Raw genomic sequence first — 22,957 nt, 5'->3', positions numbered from 1 at the left:
TTTTTCTGAAACAAGAAAGGTTATTGTATCCACCTAATTGAAATTCAGAATTAAGTGCATTTTTGTCAGAAACAGAAAGGAAGTACTGTGTATCATCACCTAATTACAAGTTATTCAGGAAAGAAATCACCTGAAGCCATGGGCCCTGGGGATAGGGCAAGCCAATAAATAAGGAAAAATAAGTCGTTTCCCTTCACCTGCAGTAAATTTCTCTCTTCCCACTACACTATAAAGCAGGCTTGGGGACCCCAACTAATGAGCAGTAGTCGGATGTATGTGTGCCCTGAGAAAAAGGACCCCACTGCCGGCGTTTCCACACTCATATACAAAAATGGAGAACCGTATCAGCAATGTGGAACCCAGTCCCACGCCTGAGGAACACATGAACACCATAGGGCCAATGGAGGAGAGAAAAGAAGTCACCAGTAGTGGGTATTTGAAACCAAATAAAAACCTAGCCCTTTTTGTCTGGTTTTCCAGCTTTGGGACCCTTTTCAACCTCAAAAGTCTATACTGCTTACCAATAAAACTTTGCTCTTGATTCAGACTTTTTCTGTGCCTCTTAATTCTTAATTAACTGTTAGAGGAAAATAACCCGTACCCTAGCCTGCAGCCAACTCTATAAGGAGCCACAACAGCGTTAGGTCACAGTTCATCCGAAACTAAAATGAGTATAAGAGCAATTCTAGAGAATATGAACTCTGATGAACTTATGTAAAGCAGAAGGGGTGAGGTAAAGACCTATGTGGCAAGATATTTACCCAAATGGACATCAACAGACTGTTATGTAGTACATAATCTAATGCAATTTATTCCATGTTTGCAAAATCCCCTTTTATTCTATTAACTTCTTTGACCCATACTACAGAAATTTCAAGTACTACTTATTTTTCCTCCTGACTGGACATTTAAGTCCATGTTTTAGGTTGAAAGTGGCATAAAAGTCTGAAGTTGTTCTCCATGAGTTTATCCCTATGCAAGTTCTTTTTTTTTTTTTTTTTTTTTTTTTTTTTGGTTTTTCGAGACAGGGTTTCTCTGTGTAGCTTTGCGCCTTTTCCTGGAACTCACTTGGTAGCCCAGGCTGGCCTTGAACTCACAGAGATCCACCTGGCTCTGCCTCCCGAGTGCTGGGATTAAAGGCGTGCACCACCACTGCCGGCCCTATGCAAGTTCTTAAGCAGAAATGCAAATGAGCTCTCTATATAACTATGCAATATACAACTTGACAAGGATGAGATTTTATCAATGAAAATATAAGTACACTGTGGTGGTTTGAATGAGAATGGCTCCCACAGGCTCATATATTTGAACTTAGTCATCAGGCAGTGGCACTACTTGAGAAGGATTAGGTATGGCCTTCCTTCTTGGAGGAAGTGTGTCACTAGGGGTGGGCTTCGAGGTTTCAAAAGCCCAAGCCAGGTGCAGTGTCTTTTCTCCTACTGCTGGCAGATCTGGACGTAGAACTCTCAGCTACTTTTCCAGCACCACATCTGCCTGTGTGCCACCATGCTCCCTGCCATGTAGATGGACTAAACCTCTGAAACTATAAGTGAGCCTCATTTAAATGCTTTCTTATATAAAAGTTGCCTTGGTCATGGTATTTCTTCACAGCAATAAAACAATAACTAAGACACAAAACAAGGCATCAGACTGTAAAGCATTTGCAGGATGAAAAGAACTTGATGCTCTGTACACCTAGGCATTTACATTTTTTCCCATTTGGATCAAGTGGGTAGAAAGAACAGGCCCACACCAAGTCCCACAGGCCTTCAGATTTAATACTCTAAAGCTACTACAGATTCTAGAGCATTCACACAGAAAGGTTATTTGCTACTGAAACCCATTCAACAGATAAAATTACCCATTCATCTTCAGGTGTGTGAAAATGGGATAACACAAAGGGTACATTTCTTGTTTTTATTTCAACATTTAAAATATTCACAGGTGGAGTATTAGGTTCATTGACACCTCCATGGAAGATGTACCAAACAAAGCATACAGGCATTCCACAATTATAGAATTACATACTTCTCACTATATGCATGTTTTACACTACAATTTATCTGGAAAAACACCTTTCTTCAAAAAAAAAAAAAAATTATTTTTCGTATTTCACTACATTAGTTCCCACAAAAAGTGAACCACAAAGAATTCCAGAAGAGATACCTAAATATAACTCAACGGTTCTTAAGATTTTCAAGCTTTTATGGCAAGCACTGTGCTAACATTCCTGTCAGGAACACTTACATAAATGTTCAGTCCCTTCTCCCCTCTGTAGCCAGGCCAGGATGCATTTTCCTCCATGATGTTCCCTAAGTTGCTGTCTCTCAGATATTATGCAGAATAGATTGTTATCCCAGGATCTTGACTAGGTAATGAGGTAGTATTTCTCAAGGTTTTAGCATTTGTGAGGCAAAACAAAATATAGTTTTTCTTTTTCAGTGATTTGATTAAATGAAATGCCAAGGGCACTAGAAATTAGCCAAAGGCTGCTTTACTCTAAAAGATAAAGAGGAAAACCCATTTGGAAGCCTTGCTACTGAGCATATTAAAGGGCAAAACCTGAGGGCAGATACTAATTATTTCAGTATTACAAAACAAATAAGATACTTATGCTTTAAATATCAAGTCTTCTTCCTGGGGGAAATCTTACTATGTTAGTGTTAATTGCCAACTTAACAGAATCTAGAATCATATAGAAGATGGGCCTCTAGGTATGTCTGGAGCATTACATTGATTGCTTTGAGGTGGAAAGACCTGCCCACTGTGGACTGCACCAGTTCATGGGCTAAGCCAAAGACTTAAATGAAAAGGAAAGGGAACTGAGCATGCATTCACTGCTCTCAGCTTCCGGACTGTGGATGCAATGTGTCCAGATGTCTGGAGCTCCTGCCATTGTGACTCTTTGAAAATTGGTCTGTAACCGGAACGGAGTCAGTGATCCCTTTCTCCCTCATGTTGCTTTTGACAGGGCTCTTCATCACAGCAACAAAAAAGAAACTAAGACACTTACTGAGGAGATAGGAGTCTGACCACAAAATAGAAAGACTGGACCCTTTCCTCTCAGTCTGAGTTAGCCTCTACTCTTTTAACCTAAATCTCCTTTTCTACACACATAAAGAAAAAGTCCAAGAACTCTGGTATACTACCTACTCTGTAACATTAGTGAATGAATTTAGCTATCAACCTTAACAAATTATGCCAAAGAAAGCTTTCCGCATGGAGATTTTATTATGCTAAGCAACTAGTAATGCCTAGGTAACAAACAGATGACAGCATCATCTCTACAAAGCAGATGGCTGAAATACACTCCTGAATTCATGACCTAGGAAATTTACCTATTATTCCCTCTTTATCTAAACTACACTAAAATTGAGGTTTTATGTTCTAACTACCCTTTCTCTAAATGGCAAAATAATACTTTACAAAACTAATTATGTTAAATGTAGCATGTTATGTTCCAAATAAGGAGAGTATCCCTCAAGAATGAGTAAGGTATATATACAATATTTCTTTAACACTTTGGTACCTATCAAGGAGAAATAAGTGAGATTTATCAATTTGCAATAACTAACACACTAAAAAGTTACCTAAAGAGTATCTGTGGGAGGACAGGTTAATCATGAGGCCAGGCAGATGGATTTTTAAATTAAATCCTTGACAATTCTATAAAATGTTTAGACAATGGGAACCAAGCCTGGTAATAAGATAATGCAATTCTGATATGGCAGCACGTCTGGCAGTTAGAATTTACATGTCTTTAAACCATCCTTGTTACTTATTGTTCTACCTAGCACTGTCATACTGTTGTCACCAAATATCATGTGCACCATTTAGTTTCAAAAAATCCCTTTCTCATCACAGGCCAGGTCCCTTCAGTGTGGTGAAGTTTCTTCGTAGGCACTCTTTCCCTAAGGAACACTGCACTATTCACTAGAGCAATAGCCCTGAAATCTGTGCCTGTCTATCATTGTGGTTAAAATGAAAACCAATGAACAGTGTCCATCAAACTTAGTTAGCATGAAGTCTAGAAGTCTCTTGTCCAGATTAAAACAGCCAAGTCTTTAAAATTGTCCACATAACCTACCAAGACAGTAAAGCTCAGTGACATGTCCACATATAATCCACATTCATTAGAATAGTAGGCCAGTAAGTTTCACAATTTTACTAAAGTCTAATCTAGTTTAACATCTGACTTTACAGACACCATCCCAGTGTGAATACGTTTACTAAGTGAAAGCTCATCAGACATCAAGTCACTATGTTCTGTAGACTAAGCAACACCTACACAGAGCTATGAGTAATGACATACACTTGCTTGGAGTTCTCATACAAGCCATGTTACCACACAACTATCTGCTAAGATTTAACACAGTAGACTAACAATGACAGTTTGACTTTCCAAACCAGCATAATATATCCAAGTAAAGAGTGATGTAAAAATTGAACATGAAATAGTTAAGTTATTAGGAAAACTGAAGAAAAAGTATTGTTGTAGAGAGGAAAATTCAACAAATTTAGTTAGAAAGGAAGAGACTGAGTATGCACTTCACAAAGCAATCCTCTAAGAAGCTCAATGCAATACAAATCCTTCTGAATGTAAAGGCCGCATCAATTATGTGCCTATAAAGGTTGTTCTTTTGGCCTTAAACAGTAACTAGTCTTTTGATCAAAAAAGGCTACAACAGTTAAGATTGTAATGATCTGACTTTATTTTACACTAGGTAGAGGGCACAATGCAATTCTCTTTAATAAAGATGACATTTAGCTTCACTCAGAACATTTTAATAATGCACATTAAAAAAAAGTATTCACCTTACAAATTGTTCTGCAATCCAAATATACAACAGCTTGGAAAACAACATTTAGAAAACAAAAGCCAATGTAAAAAGACAGATTAAAACAACTACAACAGTACAGGTTTGATATGGCTCAGATTTTACAGCTTTCTTACTGCATCATCTATGTCCGAGATCTGTTCCTTCAGTTGGCTCCATTGCTCCATGTTTAAAGAAATACCTAAACAAAGTTTAAGAAGTACAAGGTGAAAAATCAAGCTGCCCTGGGGATTTTGATATTCCCAAATATTTTATCAAAAGTGCCACTTTACTTATGTGGGTTTTTTAGTGCTGAGGACAGAATCCAGACCTCACACATGCCACATACACCCTCTATTACTAAGCTACTTCACCAGCCCCAAAACTGTCATTGTGAATGGCACAATACTAGAATATTGAGGTCTTGTGAGAGATCTATATTGAGATATTAAAATCTTACATTTGTTAATCCCAGTTCAAGTTTGTATCCAGTTTAACTTCCAATAGTGCATCTGCATAATGCATTTTGACCAATAAGAACTAATGATAATTTGAAGATTTTTCACAAATATGTGCAGGCTATGAGTCAGGACCCAGATTTGGCATAAGACACTGCCATTATTACATCCTATCAGTTCCAACATTTGTTCCACATTTCTACCAAAATTCAAGGTGTTTGGATCTGTGCATCTATTCCACTTTGGGAAACTCCCTAGAGAGCGACTCATAAGAAACATGGTAGAATGCAGAGTTCAGATATAGATTTGAGTACACTCTGGATTCATGTTATCAAGAGGCAAAGCCCAGGCTCACCTTTACTAGCTGCATTTTCTAGGCTCAGTTTCTTAATCAGTAATTAGGACTTACACATCAAAGGGTGATATTAAACTGAATAATATGAAACCTTAGCATATTAACATATAACATAATATCCAACACACAAGCAAACAATATTTTTAGAAAACTGCTGAGGGACCATGAAATTGCAAAGAATATAATAATGAGCAGCATGTAGAAAAGTCTTTGAGCTAACTGAGTTCTTTCAGTAAATGTTTGAAAGAATGAAATCTGACATTAGCCACCTGGGAAAATCCTGAATGAAAACTCAGACAGGAATTAAACAGCAAACATAAAAAAGGAAGCTTTTAAAACAAACTCCAAAATTGCACGAAATAAGTGCCACTTTTAACAACAGGCAGAATAGTGCTAGAGAAGGAAGCATTTTCTTTCCTTTTATTAACAATCTGTCGTTTACTTAATGAATGTACACATGCGTACATGTGTGGCCCACCTGTCCACAGAGTTTACAACAGTGTAGGCAGTATCCCTTCTCTCCTTCCACCTCTTGGGTGCTAGGGATCATCGGACCTGGCAGCAGTGCCTTTCTTTACCCGCTGAGGCATCATACCTTATTAGTCCAAGATCAACCTAGAGCATAAAACTACCCAAATATAGCTGGTGTAGTGGTTAATCTTTTTAAAGAGTTTATCAGCATAACCATACCCAAAAACAGATTCACCATAACATTTCGTTCACGTATATAATGTGTTTTCATTACGTTCACCTTCCACTCCCCTCTCTAGTACCCTTTGCTACTCCTGTTGATTACCTTCCTCTTCCCAACTAGCTCCCTCTACTTGTGTGTGCATGCCTTTGCCAATGGGTCTCATGAGTGTTGCTCCTAGAGCACGACTGACAAGTTAACAGTTAATCCTGTCAACCTGACAATCTAGAATCACATGTGGTAGGTCAAGGAGGATGTCTGCAGACAGGTTCAACTGAAGGAGGAAGACCCACCCTGAACGTGGATGGCACCACCCACCTAAGGCCCCAGACTTGATAAAAGGGAGACCAAGCAGCAGGCCCCTCTTCTCTCCACTTCCTGACTGGCCCCACGTGACAGCTGCCATGTGCCTTCAAACTGAGCCCAAATAAACCCTCCCCTCATCTGCTTCTGTCCCATATTCTGTCACAAAAATCATAACTCAATACAAGTTGTTCAACAACTGTTTTCTAGCTACTTGGTGACAGAGTGCTCCTACATGCTCAGAGGCTTGTGACTGGGGGAAGCACCAACGGTAAGAGGACAGGGACCCACTTGAAGGAGTCTGTCCTAAAAAACAGCCTGTCGGAGCTAAATCCAAAGGAAACACTAAACCCAGGATTTTTCCGTTTCTCATTTTACAACTTCCCAAGTAGTAGTAACTAATCTGCCTCAGAACTGATATAAAATTAAAAACAAAGTTAAAGTAAGTTAGCAATCAATTTAAAGTGACATTAGGATGTTGTTTTCCTAGGTTTCATTACAAATTGATTATTAAAGGATCAACTAAGTAAGTCCAATTCTTGACCTATACACACCCTACAATAATTTAAGGTAAGTATGCAATCACCATTAACATCAAATTGAAGAAATGAAACCTCACCTTTTCTCCCTGGTTTCATTTCACCTTCTGAGTCCATCCAATATTCTCTAATATCAATTAGAATTTTTCCTTTAAAGTCCCGAACACTGACGTATCTCATCTTCCCAATCTAGCCAAGGAGGGAAGAAAAAAATTCATAAAGAGAGCTGTTCACAATTTGCTGCAGGATAACGCCACTTACAATCCTGAAAATAAGTAATCAACTGTAACCAAGGGAAAATCGCTGCTTAAAAGAGACACAAGGAAACAAAGCAAATCTCCAATTTCCACATAGGGGGATAACATGCACATGTGTCTACATATGACATCCAGGAAAATGACTTCAGGTATCTCATTCTTTGCCTTGCCTTGAGAGGGTCTCTTACTGGTAAGGCTAAGCTGGCTGGCCACAGAGAACTCAGGATCTGCCTGTCTCTGCCCCCTAGTACTGGGAATATGGCATCTGTAACAAATCCAATACCTAATGTGGGTGCTGAGGATTCAAACTCAGATACTCATGTTTGTACAACAAGCACTTCTGCCCACTGGGCTATCTCCCTTCAGTCTCACTTTTAAATTTATGAATATTATTAATAAAATAACACAACTACTAAAGTAAATAGAATGGATGTCCTTTGACAAAAATATGAGACATGACATGTTCCAATAATCCCACTTTGGGATATATAACTCTCATGTACAACTTAACAGACTGGGTATACTCTGAGGAATGCATACTCAGAAGAGTCTCCTGTGTGAGTCCTGTGTGAACATCAATATGTACTTAGTGAGACAACATACACACTATAGTACCAATCCTGTAGTACCCTCACTGTATGTGTATTCTATCATTGACTGAAACTTGAGAGGTATATAACCATACATCCAAAAGACTGGCAGTAGGGTCTCCCAAAAGATATTTGCACATCCATGTCTTTAACTGCACTATTCACAACAGCTAAGTAGAAGCAACCCAAAAGTTCATCCTAAGATGGACACACAAACAGAATGTGATTTACACATGCAAAGGAGCACTATTCAGCCTTTATAAAGAAAACCCTGTCACATGTTAGAGCTCTACGCTGAGTGAAACGAACCAGTCATAGAATTACAGTAATACTATTTTATTCAACTTAAATGAGATGCCTAAAGCCTAATGCAGTCAATCTCATAGAAACCAAAAAAGAAAAATGGCTCAGGAGACAGAAGTAGGTAGCTCTCTGTATGTTCAAGATTAGCTTGGTTTACACAGAGCAAGTTCCAGACCACCCAGTGCTACATAGTGAAAAGCTGTCTTTAAAAAAAAGAATGTTGGCTTCACACAAACTATGTGTTTTGAGTGTCCTCACTTTCCAGATTCAGTAAATGTAAGGACAATGTGGTACTAAAGCAGACAGACATAGGTGAAGAGGTAAGAACGCAGCCCAGAAATAGAAACACATTTAAAAACTCACCAAGTTATTTGGAAAAGATCCAAGGTATTCAAAGGAAGATCAGTTGTGATTTAAAAGAAAATGGTCCCCATAAACTCAGAAGGAGTGGCATTATTTGAAAGGACTAGGGCATGTGGCCTTGTTAGAGGAAGTGTGTCATTGGGGGTAGGCTTTGAGGTTTCAGAAGCTCAAGTCAGGCCCAGTGTCTCTCTCTCTTCCTGCTTCCTGCAGATCCAGATGTAGAACATGATGATAATGAACTAAATAAAGCTCTGAACTGTAAGCCAGCCCCAAGTAAATGTTTTCCTTTATAAGAGTTGCTGTGGTCATGGTGTCTCTTCACAGTAATAGAACACTGATTAAGACAAAAGTCTACCTAACAAAGAGAATTGAACAAGGGACATCTTGACCCTTATCTCACATTATACAGAGAATTCTGTATGAACCAACAAGAAAACTTAAACTACACCAGAATACTGGCAAAAATGTTGCACCTGGTAAGGTAAGCAAGGTGACAAAAAAAGAAAACAAGCATTAATCATACAGGAAAATATTAACACAACGGACTTAAAAATTAAAGCCTTTCCTTAAAGAGAACTCAAGTAAGTTACCTTAAAGAAAATAAGATTAACCATATACCTAAAAAAATTCATTAATTCAGTCTCAGCCACAGGAAATTTGGTCTTCTAGGTGAGCGTGAGAAGCAGGTACAGATTCACCCCAAAAAGGCCTTGTGTTCAACTGATTCTTCTACAACACAATTCCTGCATCTATGGCTCAGGGATCATTGTGCAAGAGGGGACAGAAAAATTAAGATCCAGAGGAACAGAAGTTTTCTGTAGGATTGTGTCTCTTAGAAATGTCAGAGATGCTATACACATGTGGCTTCCTCAACAAGACCTGAACAAGGACACAAATAGACATGCTAAGGCAGAAGCATGAATGCTAAGGCGGCCACAACCCTAGACAAAGAACTAGAAGCAACCAAGGAATGCTGAGAATGGAAGAAATGGTCTTCCCCAAAGAGCACCCCAATTAGTTATCCAATACCAAATGACCAGCCCTGAAAATACACAAACAAGTAGCATTACACAGACTAAGCAGATTGTATTTATATATTTAGGTATATAAGAAAGAAAGAGTGAGTGTGTGTATGTGTGCTGTAACAATTTAAGAACAAGAAATAGAGGCCATGAATTTGAAAGAGAGCAGGGGAGAGCAGAAGGGTTGGAGGCAGGAAAGGGAAGGGGGAAACTATGTAATAATTTTAACTCCAAAAAATAAGAAAATATTTTAAAACAAAAACAATCTGATGGGCAGAACTGGAGAAATTCAGGCCTATTAAAAATCTGAGTTTTTTAGGGGTAAAGGGGAGAGTAGCACATTTGAGACTATTATAACATCAAACATGTTCTCAAGGTCATTGCCTACAGGAAACAAAACTGAGCAGCAACAATAATCATCTTACCCCTAATGTGTAAGTGAATTAAAATCTACACAACACCTATGTTAATAGATACATATGATTTATTTTCAGATATGTTAACCATGACTGATTAAAAAAAAAAAAAAAGCAAACAAAACAAAAGACCAAGGGGCAGAAGACAAAGGACAAGGCTCCAAGCCGGAGGCCTGACGCCTGCCAAGGCTCTGGCCAGCAGAGGCCTGCCTCTCTCCTGTCTGTGTTCATCCAACCCGTTTCATTATGTCTCCTGGGTTGTTTCCTGACTCCTTTTAAACTACACTGTCTTTGTAAAGCATTACATTTTTCCTAAGCCTAAAAATAAAAGATCACTATACTTGGTACAGCAAAGGGCTTATATCCAAAAGACAGCCTTACAACTCAGTATATCAGTTTTGTTTTTAAATAGGAAAAAATACCTGAATAGAAACATTGTTCCCAAAAAACATAAAAATAGCCAAAGAACATGATCAAAGACACACAAAAATCAATGCAAAATAAAACCACTTTGAATTCCCAATACATACATTTTAAACTAAACTGAATAAAATGTAAAGACCAAAAACACCAAAGATGCTGAGCACCTAGGATATCATACTGCCAAAGACAGAGTAAACCAATACAACTTACTTGGAAAATAATGGTTTCTTATAAAGTCAAATATATAGCTATGATTTAGCAAATAAATATGGTTTTTACCCCCCCCACACACCACCCACTCCCCCCCCACCCCCCAGCCAAAAGCATACATAAAGACTTGTACTAAGAATATTCATGCCAGGAAGTGGCGGTGCCCATCTTTAATCTCAGCACTTGGGAGGCAGAGGCAGGCGGATCTCTGTGAGTTTGAGGCCAGCCTGGTCTACAGAGCTAGTTTCCAGGATAGCTAGGGCTGTTTCAGAGAAACGCTGTCTCAAAAACAAAAAACAAAAAGATTATTCACAATATTATTCCTAGTAGCCCAAGACTCAAAAAAAAAAAAAAAGCCAAATGTCTACCCAGGGTAAATAGAAAAACAAATTATAAAATAATCATACAAAATGACATTTTAGTACACAACCCAGTGTTAGGAAGCCATCTTTAATAAAATAATTATTGCTTATCTGTGTGGGTATGTGTATTTTCTTGATAAAAATGAAAAATATAGAAAATATATAGTCACTTAAAGAAATAAAAACAAAAAACAATGGGCTTACTGTTTTTCTCTTTCAAAAACCCCATCCTTTATCTATCTTCCTAATGCAAATGATCAAGCCACTATTATTAATAAAAATGCAGGTCTCCTTTAGTACTGTGCAATCAATGGGACTCTGAAAGCCAATTTGAAAGTAAGAACTATGGTTCCTCCTAGATACACACTTTCAAAAGATCACCTGTTGATTGGCCTTAGGCCCTAGGATTCACAGGAACCTTTCCACATGAAGATTTAGGAACCAATGTAATTTTTTTCCTTAGTGAGAAAATCATCCCTTAAAAATAAACCCCATTCCCCCCCTCCAAAAATAACTGACAAAATAAAATCTTTAAAATGTGGGTCCTGGTTTCTTTATAAAATTGGGGAGTAGAATAGGAAAGATAAAAATCTAGAGACATACACTTGTGATCCCATCCTTGGGAGATTGAAAGGCAAGATGATCACAAGTTCAAAGCCTCTCTCAGCTACAATAGCAAGTTCACAGCCACCCTAAATACAAGATCCTATGTAAAAGAGCAAACCAAGTTAAAAGGCTAGAAATGAGCTGGACATGGTAGCTATGTCTATAATCTCAGCACTTGAGAAGGAGGCAGGAGGATTGCTAAAAACTCAAATCCAGCCTATTCCACATAGGGAGTTCCAGGTCATGTTTGATGTTATAATAGTCTCAAAAGTGCTACCATCCCCAACTCCCCCTCAAAAAACCCTTCAGATTTTTAACAGGCCTTTTAATAGTAAAATTCCAATGGCCCTTCATTCTCTTCACCAAGACTTTCCAGGCTTCCACCACAAAGGCTCTATAATTCATAAACAACCCCAGTTCTTTCCCACTTCAAGATATTAACTCAATTTCCTGCTCCTGAAAATGCTTCCTTTGTCCACACACTTTGCACAGCTGGCTGAACCTTCACATCTTAAGATTTAAATGCTACTTCTTTTTAATGAGATTCCTCACACTTACTCTCTCAAATAATCTGCCCACTATTTCTCAGGCTTTATTGTAATTTTTACTATGCATGTGTATGTAATTGTGGTCCTCTTAAATTCCATGAGGTTACAGACCACATTCCACATGGCTTACCAGAACCTGGCAAAGCCTGAATGAAATACAGAACACAGTAAGCATCCAATTTATTATCCACTCAAAGCAATAATAGCATTTTTTAAATTCCTCATCACATACTTTCACCTATGTTCTCTATCAAGTAAACAAATTTTGACCCTAAATTACCTACAAGTCAGAGGATTTAAGCCTGTAACTAATTCTACGTTCTGTCTATTTAGTTTTCTTTCACCATTTTATCTCAACTTGCATCCTCTTTCTTCTCTCATCGACCATTTGAAAACTACTCACACACTGTCATCCACCTCCTCTCTTTGGTTTACGCTTTCTCTGATGTATGGCTTTTTAGTCAAGCATATGTAGACTCCAACAAGAACAGTTCCCAGCCAAGATTTCCAGGTGCTACTGGAGACCCTCAAGTGATTGCATTCACTATCAGGTCTACCTCTTCATCATGGCGTCTGTCCTCTGGTCCACTCTTCATTACCGTCTTTGTAACCATCACTATCTCTTCCTTCTCAATACAGATTAAAGTCTCTAATTACCTCAGCAATCTCACAGCATCACTTGTTTACAATGCCTCATCTCACAAGTCATTCTTAAACAGTGAAGCAAAACCAGGCCTCTTCCTGTGTTTTCAAATCTCTCACTTTATCTATTCAACCTTTTCTTTTTCCAGCTTACACTCATACTCAAGGCCTAAACATGCTACCAAGCACTTTACACATAAACTATATCCCTAGCCCTCTGTTTCTTATGAAGCCTAAGTTAGGCCATTTCTCTCAAATACTATCAAATTTATACTTTCCAGCCAAATACTCAAACCTACCTACTTAAATCTGCTTCTCAAATGTACAGTTCTAGATCTTCTTTTGGATTTCTCTAACAATTAGATTTGCATAATTTAAATATAGCAAAACTAAAGACTTCTAGACTTTACCTAATAGCCCAGAATTGAACAATTTACCTTGACTTCCTATTCGTTTGTTAATAAACATCATTTGTTAAAGAGATGGCTGCTCTTCCAGAGGTCTTGAGTTCAATTCCCAGCAACCACCTGGTGGCTCACAACCATCTATAGTGGGATCTGATGCCCTCTTCTGGCAAAAAGTCAGTGAGCACTCAAATACCTAAGTAAATAAATCTTTTTAAAAATAAAAATAAATAAACATCATTAGTCAAGAGGATCACAACACAGAGACTATAATGTGCTATCAGATCAAGACATTTCTGGTGTTCTTCAGATCACTCAAGGGTGTTTCCACTGGACTGAATGCAATCCAACTTTACCTGAAACATGTTATCATCTCTGCTGCTGCTACTCTGCTTGGAAGATGCCAAAGCTCTAGAAGTCTCACCAGGCTTCTGCTTCTTCACAGGTTTTTCTGGAACAACTTGCTTTTTCCTCTTTAACTTGAAAGAAAAGGCAAGAATACACACATGTCAAGCTCAAAAGACTTCATTACCTTTAAAGAGTTAAAGAACCAAAAAAATTTCTTGAATCATTAAAAGAAAAATATGTACATGAAAAAAATTTAACTATGAATCTAGTCTGCACTTATAACTAATAATTGTTTCTAAACTCTGTTCTCAGAGTCCCCAAAGATACTTCAGATATTACAACAGTGATTTTGTGGCCCAGAATCCATACAATACTTCTTTGGAAGTGGGAAGGGAAGTGGCCTAAAATTTTTTAATCAACTTTTGAAAATCAAATTTACCAAAAGCTTTCCTTAAAAAAAAAAAAAGTATGGTGGTATGCCTTGTAACCCTGAGGTTGAGGCAGAAAAACTGAAGATCAAGGACAGCCTAGGCTATACAGTGACTTCCTAAAAAAACAATCAAAAACAACGTATCTATGACTAAGATATGAATACTTACTAACTCCTTGTATATTCCAAAAGGAATCTGAATTGTTTTCAAGAATGTATGCTTCCAGCCTGGTCTACATAGCAAGCTCCAGGCTGCCAGAGCTACATAATGAGACCCTGTTTGGGGTGGGGCACGATACATGCTTAGGAAAGGAAGATGGTATTTTATGCCAGGCACTGAAAATCAACAACTCAAAAACTTCAATACAAAGAACACTGAAAATAGACAGTGATATGTTAAGATTTGTAGCTAGAGTTTTCCTGCCTGGCCCACAGTCAGGACAAATCTCTCTCACCTGCCAGTCCCACAGCCGCTCAGACCCAACCAAGTAAACACAGAGACTTATATTGCTTACAAACTGTATGGCCGTGGCAGGCTTCTTGCTAACTCTTTTTTTTTTTTGGTAGTCCAGGCTGGCCTCGAACTCAGAGATCCGCCTGCCTCTGCCTCCCGAGTGCTGGGATTAAAGGCGTGCGCCACCACCGCCCGGCCTTGCTAACTCTTCTTACAGCTTAAATTAATCCATTTCTATAAATCTATACCTTGCCATGTGACTCGTGGCTTACCGGCATCTTCACATGCTGCTGGTCATGGCAGCGGCTGGCAGTGTCTCTGACTCAGCCTTCCACTTCCCAGCTTTATTCTCCTCCTTGTCCCGCCTATACTTCCTGCCTGGCCACTGGCCAATCAGTGATTTATTTATTGACCAATCAGCAACACACTTGACATACAGACCATCCCACAGCAAAGATTAGCACTCAACCTCATAATATTTTAGAAGCAGCCTTTTATATATCCTCATTCATAGAATGAGCTAACAGCTAAAAAAAAAAAAAAAAACCCACATAAGCTCCCAGCCCAAACAGTAGAGGGCAGACATGCTCCTTCTTAGTGGACAAATACAAACTACTATTTTAATGTTACTAAACTTACTTTATTAAATTTGATAAAGCTAGGTTAAGAATACACATAAGTAAGCTATCAAATGAAAAACACAGGTGCATTTAATGTAAATGCTTACAGGTTGTTCTAGGTGAAACAAACTACAAAAGTCAGCTCAGCAAGCAAAAGGCAATTCTGTGGACTGGTACATGCCCAGCAAATAACTTCAATATAAATTAGTTATATAAACATACTTAGATGTTACACTGATACAAATTTTACAAAGATTTCTTCAAGTACTGCTAGGTATGGTGTTTGAAGCCTTCCTAATTTCAACTTACAAATGATATATATTCTATCTTTACATTCATAGGCTCCAGCTTTCCCAAATTTCTCTATAAAGAGCTCCCCTTTGTTAGGTAGTGCAAAGGAGGGGGGAAGAAAAAAATTTTTAAATTTTTTTTTTTAAAAAAAAGGAAGGAAAGAAGGAAAAAGGGGGGTTTGCTGCTTAAAAAAATTCATAGAACAGGCCCCCTGTATCCTAGGTGACCTTGAACTTTGGATCCTCCTGCTTCCACCTCCACAGCGCTTCTGAGTGCTAGGCCAGCACCCTACCAACTGCACATCACTAGCCCCACTTGCTGCTTTAAACATCTGCAAACCATAGGTCTACTAATTACCTATTTTCCACAAAACTAAACAAAGAAGGAAGAATGCAATTTGTTCAATTTCTAGGATATGAATGTTTATTCAGAGATGAGTTTCTATCAAGATACAGCTGTGTGGAAGGAAGTCTTGACCACAAGATGGGTTGCTCCGTCACACTTCACTGATGTGATCAATTAAGTGGAATGAAGTTGACAAAACAGCTGTCACCTACCACAGAGAACGCTTTTTCTGACAAAATGGGTCATTTTGTGTTGGCTGTGCTGGATAACTTTACTTACTAGAAGCAAGTAACTTTCAAACTTAAAATGTACCAAAACTAAGATGGGGGGAGGGGGGCAGCAATGACTGAGAAAGCCATCAAAATTAGTGTTTTCATTCTAACTTCAGTCATGCAGCCCACTAGGGACTTACTACCTACAGATCAGGCAGACTTTTAGGAGTCTGATTTATTGCTATTATTTTGTGTGTGTGGCACTTGTGATGCTTGTATGTGGTGCATGAGGTCAGAGGGCAAACTTGGTATAGTTGGTCTTCTCTCCTATCATGAGGAAAAACGGGGACCAAACTCAGGTTGTCAGTTTGGTGGCAAGAGCCTTTACCCACTGAGCCACCTCAGCAGCCTAGACTAAGCAGGTTTTTGAATGACACAGATTTCTAAATAATGGTAAGTAGTGTCTTCGGCCTAATTAGAATCGAGTGCTCCAGAGTCTAAAAAAGCATTTCTGTGGCTTTAAGGTTACTAAAGGTGCTCAATAGAGTATTTGTTTAGTCTGAGCTGGGCCTATGCTCACAGCTACTCAGGAGGCTAAGGCATGCAGACAAGAGTCCAAGGTCAGCCCAGACAACTTATTGAGACCCTGTCGCAAATAACAAGTAAACCGAGGGCTAGGGATATAGCTCAGCTGTGAGCACTTGCTTGGGATGCACTGGGACCCCAGACTGAACCCCAAGTACATACAGCACAAAGACACCTCTTACATCTGACTTAATGCCTGCACATGAGTTTTGAAGCTCCTACTCCACTCAAGCAGTCCATCTGTCATCTACCATTACAAAAATACCCTTGTAGATCCTCTTACACTCTGAACCCAGCATTGGTAGCACAATCCCAGCCCTCAGGGAAACCTGAGGTGGTTGGAGGTAGTCAAAACCTATCTAAAAAGACCAATAAGCCTTTCACTTCAAAACTGAATGCCAGCATTATAGAGGAATTAATGCACTACAAATTTGGTACAGTAAAAAGTTACCTTTTTTTCAACCTCGCTGTCAGAATCACTGCCTGAAGAGCTTGAAGAAACAAGTTCCTTTGATTTAGGCATTCTGAAAGAAAAATACATTACATGAATAATTTACAAGGTGCTTTATTACCTTCATCTTAGCTCTCTCCCAGTCAAACAACAACAACAACAACAAAAACACCCAAGAAGTTCCATGGCTCATTCTGCCATTTTGTGGTACTGGAGTCATTACACTGGCCACATGTGTAAACTGCAAATAACAAGCACAGCCAAATACTCAGAGCCCAGTTAGGACAAAGAAAAGACATGTGCACATTCCTTCACCTCTTTCTCAAAGTCAATGAGTCTTTTTAAGAACTGGTTTTAGAGGGGTTATAAAGTTTATGGGTAGACTGTAAGAAAGCAGCTGAGAACAATTACTTTAAAATCAAAAGCATAAGTAATTCCACTCACACTAGGATCAGACCTAATGTAGCTCCAACATAAGACAAACAGCTTGTCTATGAAAGTGTGATACCTAATTAATCTTGCCATTATTACTCATCTTTTATTTGTATACACTAATTTTCACTTTGTGGCCACACTATCAAAATAACAGGCAATAATCAGAGTTCACAATGTTAGACACAGTTCACAGTATTTTGCACTCATTATTCTACTTTGGTAAATAAGTAAAATCTGAGGGCTTTATGTGCAGAGCAAAACTCACCATAGACACACACAGCCCAGCGCTTGATGTTTTCTTAGTGCCCAACCATAAAACGAAGGGCAGACTATCTTAAATCTAACCCAAATTTCAAGGAATCCTAAGGCATGTCCTAACTCCTTTTCAAGATTTTTATTCCAGATGGCAAAAAGCTAATTACCAAAGTATCTTTTTCTCTCTCCATCTCAAGACTATTAGTTTCTATATGGCCTAAAAGGCCTAATAAACACAACACAAAAAGACTTCAGATTCCCCCTCCCACGTCAAAAAAATTATAACGCAGCTCTCTAGACCAAACTGGCATTCAATGTTCCAGAACATAAGGCCAAGGCAAAAGTGGGCTATCCAAACCCTGACCATTAACTCCAAAACGCTCAAATCAAGCCAGCACGACCATACTGGTCAGTCCATTAAGAGTAAACACAGGGGGAACAGCAAGGCTCGTAACCAGGTTCATCCGCTTTTCCTCTTATTGCTGCTCCATTTCACAACCCAGTCGCCCAAATCAAGTTAGTTTACTTTCCCATGCTCGCTGTTCACGCAACTGGCCAAAAGACCTGTTTTGAAAAAGAGAATTAACCTGAACAGAAACCATTTTTCATCTGTAAACTGCCGGCCTTACCTACCTTCCATTACGAAAAGCTGTCTAGGGAACTGAAATGGTTTCAAAGAACCACGTCATTATCTAACCTACATCTACCCAGTAAGAACACAATGTCATGGTAACCAAAGCCAGTCCTTTCTTTATACTTTGACTTGTAACTTCAATGAGGCTTTACTAGGTTGCTTTTTTTTTGGGGGGGGGGACCGGGGTAGGGGGGGTACTTCGTGATTCGAGCAAATTAACTAAAGGGGTGACTTGCGTGGGGGAGGAGCAGAGACAACATCGCAGCGCGCAGGGCACTGGAGGGTGGGAAGAGGCGCCGGGCGCCTGGGGGAGTGGGGGGGGGGGGGGTCGCGGCCCGGAAGCTCCTCAAGGCCCCGCGGCGAGGGCTGGGGCTCCAACCGGTCTGAGGAAGGGGGCGTGGGGCGCCGAGAACGTGCGGGTGAGGAGGGCCTTGCGCCAGCGCCATTTTTTTATCCTCGCCCGGGAGCCCGGCCATGTTCGCCGGGGGCGCGCCCCCCCTCCCCTGGGCCCGGCGGGGCCACCGTCCCCGAGGCCTCCCTTCCTGAGCCGGTGGTCCCGGTGGGGTGGGGGGGTCGGCGAGCGCAGCCGCCAGGCGGATCGCCCCGCGCCTCCGCCCGGAGCCCCGCCACATTGTCCTGGGCGCGCGCGCGGCCACCCCTCGCGGCTCCCCGCCCGCCCGCCCGCCCGCTCGCCGGCGCCCACCGCCCCGGTTCGGCTCCCGGCGCGGCCGCCTCGCGAGGCCCGCGGCCACGGCTGCCATTTCTCGCGGCGGCCGAGGGGAGCGGAGGGTCCGCGGCAGCCTGGCGGGGGGGCACCGGGGTCGGCCTGGCCGCAACCCCGAGAGATGGGCCTGGGGGTCCCGCGCACTCACGCTCCGCTCCTGCCGCCCAACAGCCTCTACCTCGCTCGCTCGCTCGCTCGGGACTGACAGAGAGCCGGAAGTGACGGCAACTTAGAGGCTCTGGCTCCGCCCAATGGCACCAAGGACACGTGACGGGGGCGTGGCCTTTCCGCCCAACCGACGAGCCGGCCCTTTCCAGGGCCTTAAAGGGACCGCCGCAGATCCCGAAATGGATGCTCCCGAAAGGGAGATGACGCCAACAGTGAGATGCCCTAGAGACTGGGCCTGACCCGGAGAGAGAGTGAGGTACAAACGGAACATGAATGACGGAGCTTGGCGCTTGCTAAGTAAATGCTGTCCTGAAATGAAGGAGCTATACTGAGAAAGAACAACGTGCTGAACCATTTGCCCACAAATCTTCCCGCGCCGCCTTTAATATGTGACTCGGGCTGCTAAAAATGAGAGGGAACAAGCCAGAGGCGCAGTATTTAATTCCAGAAGGTCCAAGAAATCTGGCAGATCTCCTAAGCCGCGCAACTTTATTCCTAAAATGAAGTTCTGGGGGTGCCAAGTAGTGCTTTGAATATCAAATGCCCCCTGTAGGGCTCATGTGCTGGGGACCTTGGCTGCCAGCTGATGGCCTTTTCGGGAGAGATTGGATCCTGGGGGCTCTGCCCTAACCAGTGAATTAATGCTGTCATGTAGTCATAATATGATGGCATTATTACGAGGTGGCGAAGAGTAAGCGGAGCCTCGTTGGAGAAGGTCGGGGTGTGTCCTTGGAGACTATCTCTTACCCTGGCCCCGTCCTGTATCCCTTTCTCTCCGCAGCTTTCTCCTCCACAGGTTACCATGGACTTAGTGTTCCGCCTCACCGCCAGCCTAGACTAACAGGAGCTAAGTACCATAGACAGAAACTGGGAGCCATACTGAATCTTCACCCCTTTAAATTTGCCTACACACGGATACAGCGTCCAACAGAAGAAATCTATCCCACAAGCAGACTGTTTAAGATAGGTATTTGATGATTTCCTACTGGAGCCAGCCCTGAATATAGAGCTGTTTGTCACAAAGATTTACATGAAGCATTTTACAGATACTGATCATCGTAACACTCCAAAGTTGACATGGCCATTGTCTCCGCATTACACAGCCACAAAAGTTAATAAGTGATGCAAACCCTGCACTGATTCACACCGCTACCTACTAAGGGTAAGGAAGTGCCCAGCCCTCTCCTACTGAGTGTGGTGCCCAGCTAGAGCAACACTGTCAAAAAATGAAACAAGGGAGGACTTGTCTAGGAAGCTCTAAGCACAGGCCAATGTACCTATAGGTTGCCCTGGAGAAGATCACTGAGGACAATATGGAGGGATCTGCCTGGTGCTGAAAATACCTCGGTGTGGACTGTGGTTACACAGGAGTACGCAGATATAAAATTTCACTTACAGTTCATGCTTTTTACAGTGTATAGGTATACTTCAATAAACATTCAAATAAATAAATCTGTTAAAAATTGAATTGTAATCTGGCACAGAGACTGTAGTTACAACAATAGTAGAGACTAAGATGGGCCGCTCAAGGCCAGCCTGATCTCAGCTAAATCACCTTTCTTCAAGCTAAAATTTTATAACACAACTGAACACTAAGGGGTGTGGGGGGGGGTAACAAATCTAATTCTTAACATGTTTAAGATTTAGAATGTGGGGCAAAGGGGAAGGAATGTCAAAGGGTAAGAGAGGGACAGAAGAGCAAAGGGAGGGAGAACTCCAGGAGAGAAGCCCTGTCGCAGAGGTACCAGAGAAGGCAAGGTAGGGGTGGTAGATTAAAAACCTGAGAAAGCACTGGAATCTTCTACATAGAGAGTTACCCCAGTCCTGTGACCCCCACCCACTCCACTCTCATGGAAGAAGAATGCTATACTGGCTGGGCAGTGGTGGCACACGCCTTTAATCCCAGCACTGGGGAGGCAGAGGCAGGCGGATCTCTGTGAGTTCGAGCCTGGAACCTCTACAGAGGAAGTTCCAGGAAAGGCGCAAAGCTACACAGAGAAACTCTGTCTCGGGGGAAAAAAAAAAAGAATGCTATACTCTAAGGGGAGCTGTGGGGATGGGGATGGTATATGTTAAGGAAATAAAGGCAGAGATGAGAGGAAACCGAGTCATAGTCTTGTGCAAGCATCCATCTCTGAATCTTCAGAACTGTTGACTTATAAAAAATGCAAACAAAAATTCAAATAGATTCTCTAAAATATATTTTGTGAAGCACCCAGTCATAATAAAAATTAACACTGACAGGGCTAGGGCTCAGTGGGTAAGAGCTTGCTGTATATGCATGAGAACCTTGGGGTCCCAGCATCTACAAGCTGGGCATGGCAGCTCTCATCTGAAACACTAGCACTGGAGGACAATGTGGGGAGTAGATAGGAGAGTCCCTATGTCATGGACAACCAGACTGGATGAATGAGAGCTCTACATTCACCAAAAGACCCTGTCTCAAAAAATAGGATGAAGAGCAGTAGAGGAAGGCATCCAAAATCAGCCCCCAGTCTTACCCATGCACACAGTGAGCATACCTGCACACATGTGTAGACCCACACATACACAACACACATAAATCAACATTGGCATTGAAGGTGCCTGATGAGGTCAGAGGTGTAGAGCTCTCTTGGACCTGGAGTTACAGGTGGTTGTAGCCATCCATTGTTGGTCATGAGAATCAAACTCTGCTCTTTTGCAAAAGCAGTACATGCCGGTAACCTCTGAACCATATCTCCAGCCCTTAATATTTTAAATCCCTTGAAAAATGTAACAATACACATAAAATAAAAATAAATCTTAAAAAAATATAACTTTCAAAATCCATCTAAATTGTGCATATAACTAATGTTAGCACACTTAAAATTTCAAAGTATGGTGGTATATGTGTATAATCCCATCACATAGGAAGTTGAAGCAGGACTGCCATGAGTTTAAAAACCACTCCAGGCCAGAGGAGAGCACTGGATTTCCCTGGAACTGGAATTACAAACAATTGAGAGCCACCATGTGGGTGCTGGCAATCAAACCTGGGTCTTCCACCACATGGGTGCTGGCAATCAAACCTGGGTCTTCCACCACATGGGTGCTGGCAATCAAACCTGGGTCTTCCACCATGAGGGTGCTGGCAATCAAACCTGGGTCTTCCGGAAGAGCAGTCAGGGCTCTTAACCACTGGGCCATCTCTCCAGCTCCTAAAACCCTTTCTTTTTCTGAGATTTATTTTATTTGTCACCGTGTGCATGGGTGGGTAGAAATGTGTGTGCACGTGAATGCAGGTGGCTGTGGAGGCCAGAGGTATCAGATTCCCTGGAGACAGAATCACGGGTAGTTTTGAGTCGTGAGCTGCCCAACATGGGTTCGGGAACTGAACTTGGATCCTCTGCAAGAATAGAAAACACTCTTAACTCCTGAACCATCTCTCCAGGTCCACCTTTTATTAATATAAGTTTGCTTTATACTCATGTGTCCTGAAATTCTTTTCCTGTGGCATAAATTGAGATTCTTGTTTCGAATGAGTGGAGGTCTCTTTATGAGGTGAGTAAACATAAGGAATAGCTTAACACCCTGGGACTCACTCCACTTGGCTTGGAATATTCACACACTCATAATAATGCACTTGACAGTCTACGTCTCTTACTTACATGCCCTATGTACATGCATATCTCCATTAACCTAGCAACTTAGATGCCCACCTGTGGGCTGGAGAGA

The 22,957-nt window shown here is 41.1% G+C and overlaps 1 protein-coding gene across 3 annotated transcripts; it reads right to left on the bottom strand.

Annotated features, from left to right (window-relative positions):
- Positions 1 to 4,688: 4,688 nt before the first annotated feature.
- Sub1 (SUB1 regulator of transcription) lies at positions 4,689 to 19,361 on the bottom strand. Of its 3 annotated transcripts, none has more exons than XM_059276132.1 (5): positions 19,242 to 19,361; positions 17,046 to 17,118; positions 13,666 to 13,788; positions 7,244 to 7,352; positions 4,689 to 5,019 (listed from the first exon to the last, which is right to left on the bottom strand). In XM_059276132.1, the coding sequence occupies exons 2-5, from the start codon at positions 17,115 to 17,117 to the stop codon at positions 4,940 to 4,942; spliced, it is 384 nt and encodes a 127-aa protein (XP_059132115.1). In that variant the 5' UTR covers position 17,118; positions 19,242 to 19,361; the 3' UTR covers positions 4,689 to 4,939. The 3 variants fall into 3 exon arrangements, with proteins under 3 accessions (XP_059132115.1, XP_059132116.1, XP_059132114.1); XM_059276133.1 differs by lacking the exon at positions 19,242 to 19,361 and adding an exon at positions 19,073 to 19,158; XM_059276131.1 differs by lacking the exon at positions 19,242 to 19,361 and adding an exon at positions 18,365 to 18,531.
- Positions 19,362 to 22,957: the final 3,596 nt, after the last annotated feature.

This window comes from Peromyscus eremicus, chromosome 11 (assembly GCF_949786415.1).
Source record: "Peromyscus eremicus chromosome 11, PerEre_H2_v1, whole genome shotgun sequence".
In the NCBI taxonomy this organism is placed as follows: domain Eukaryota; kingdom Metazoa; phylum Chordata; class Mammalia; order Rodentia; family Cricetidae; genus Peromyscus; species Peromyscus eremicus.
This window is presented reverse-complemented; position numbering and strand designations above follow the sequence as displayed.

Coding starts and splice junctions, on each gene's coding strand:
- Sub1 (XM_059276131.1), bottom strand. Junction 13,789..17,045: donor ACAGCGAGGTTGAAAAAAAG/GTAACTTTTTAC, acceptor TTTTCTTTCAAG/TTAAAGAGGAAAAAGCAAGT. Junction 7,353..13,665: donor GAGATGATAACATGTTTCAG/GTAAAGTTGGAT, acceptor CTCCTTGGCTAG/ATTGGGAAGATGAGATACGT.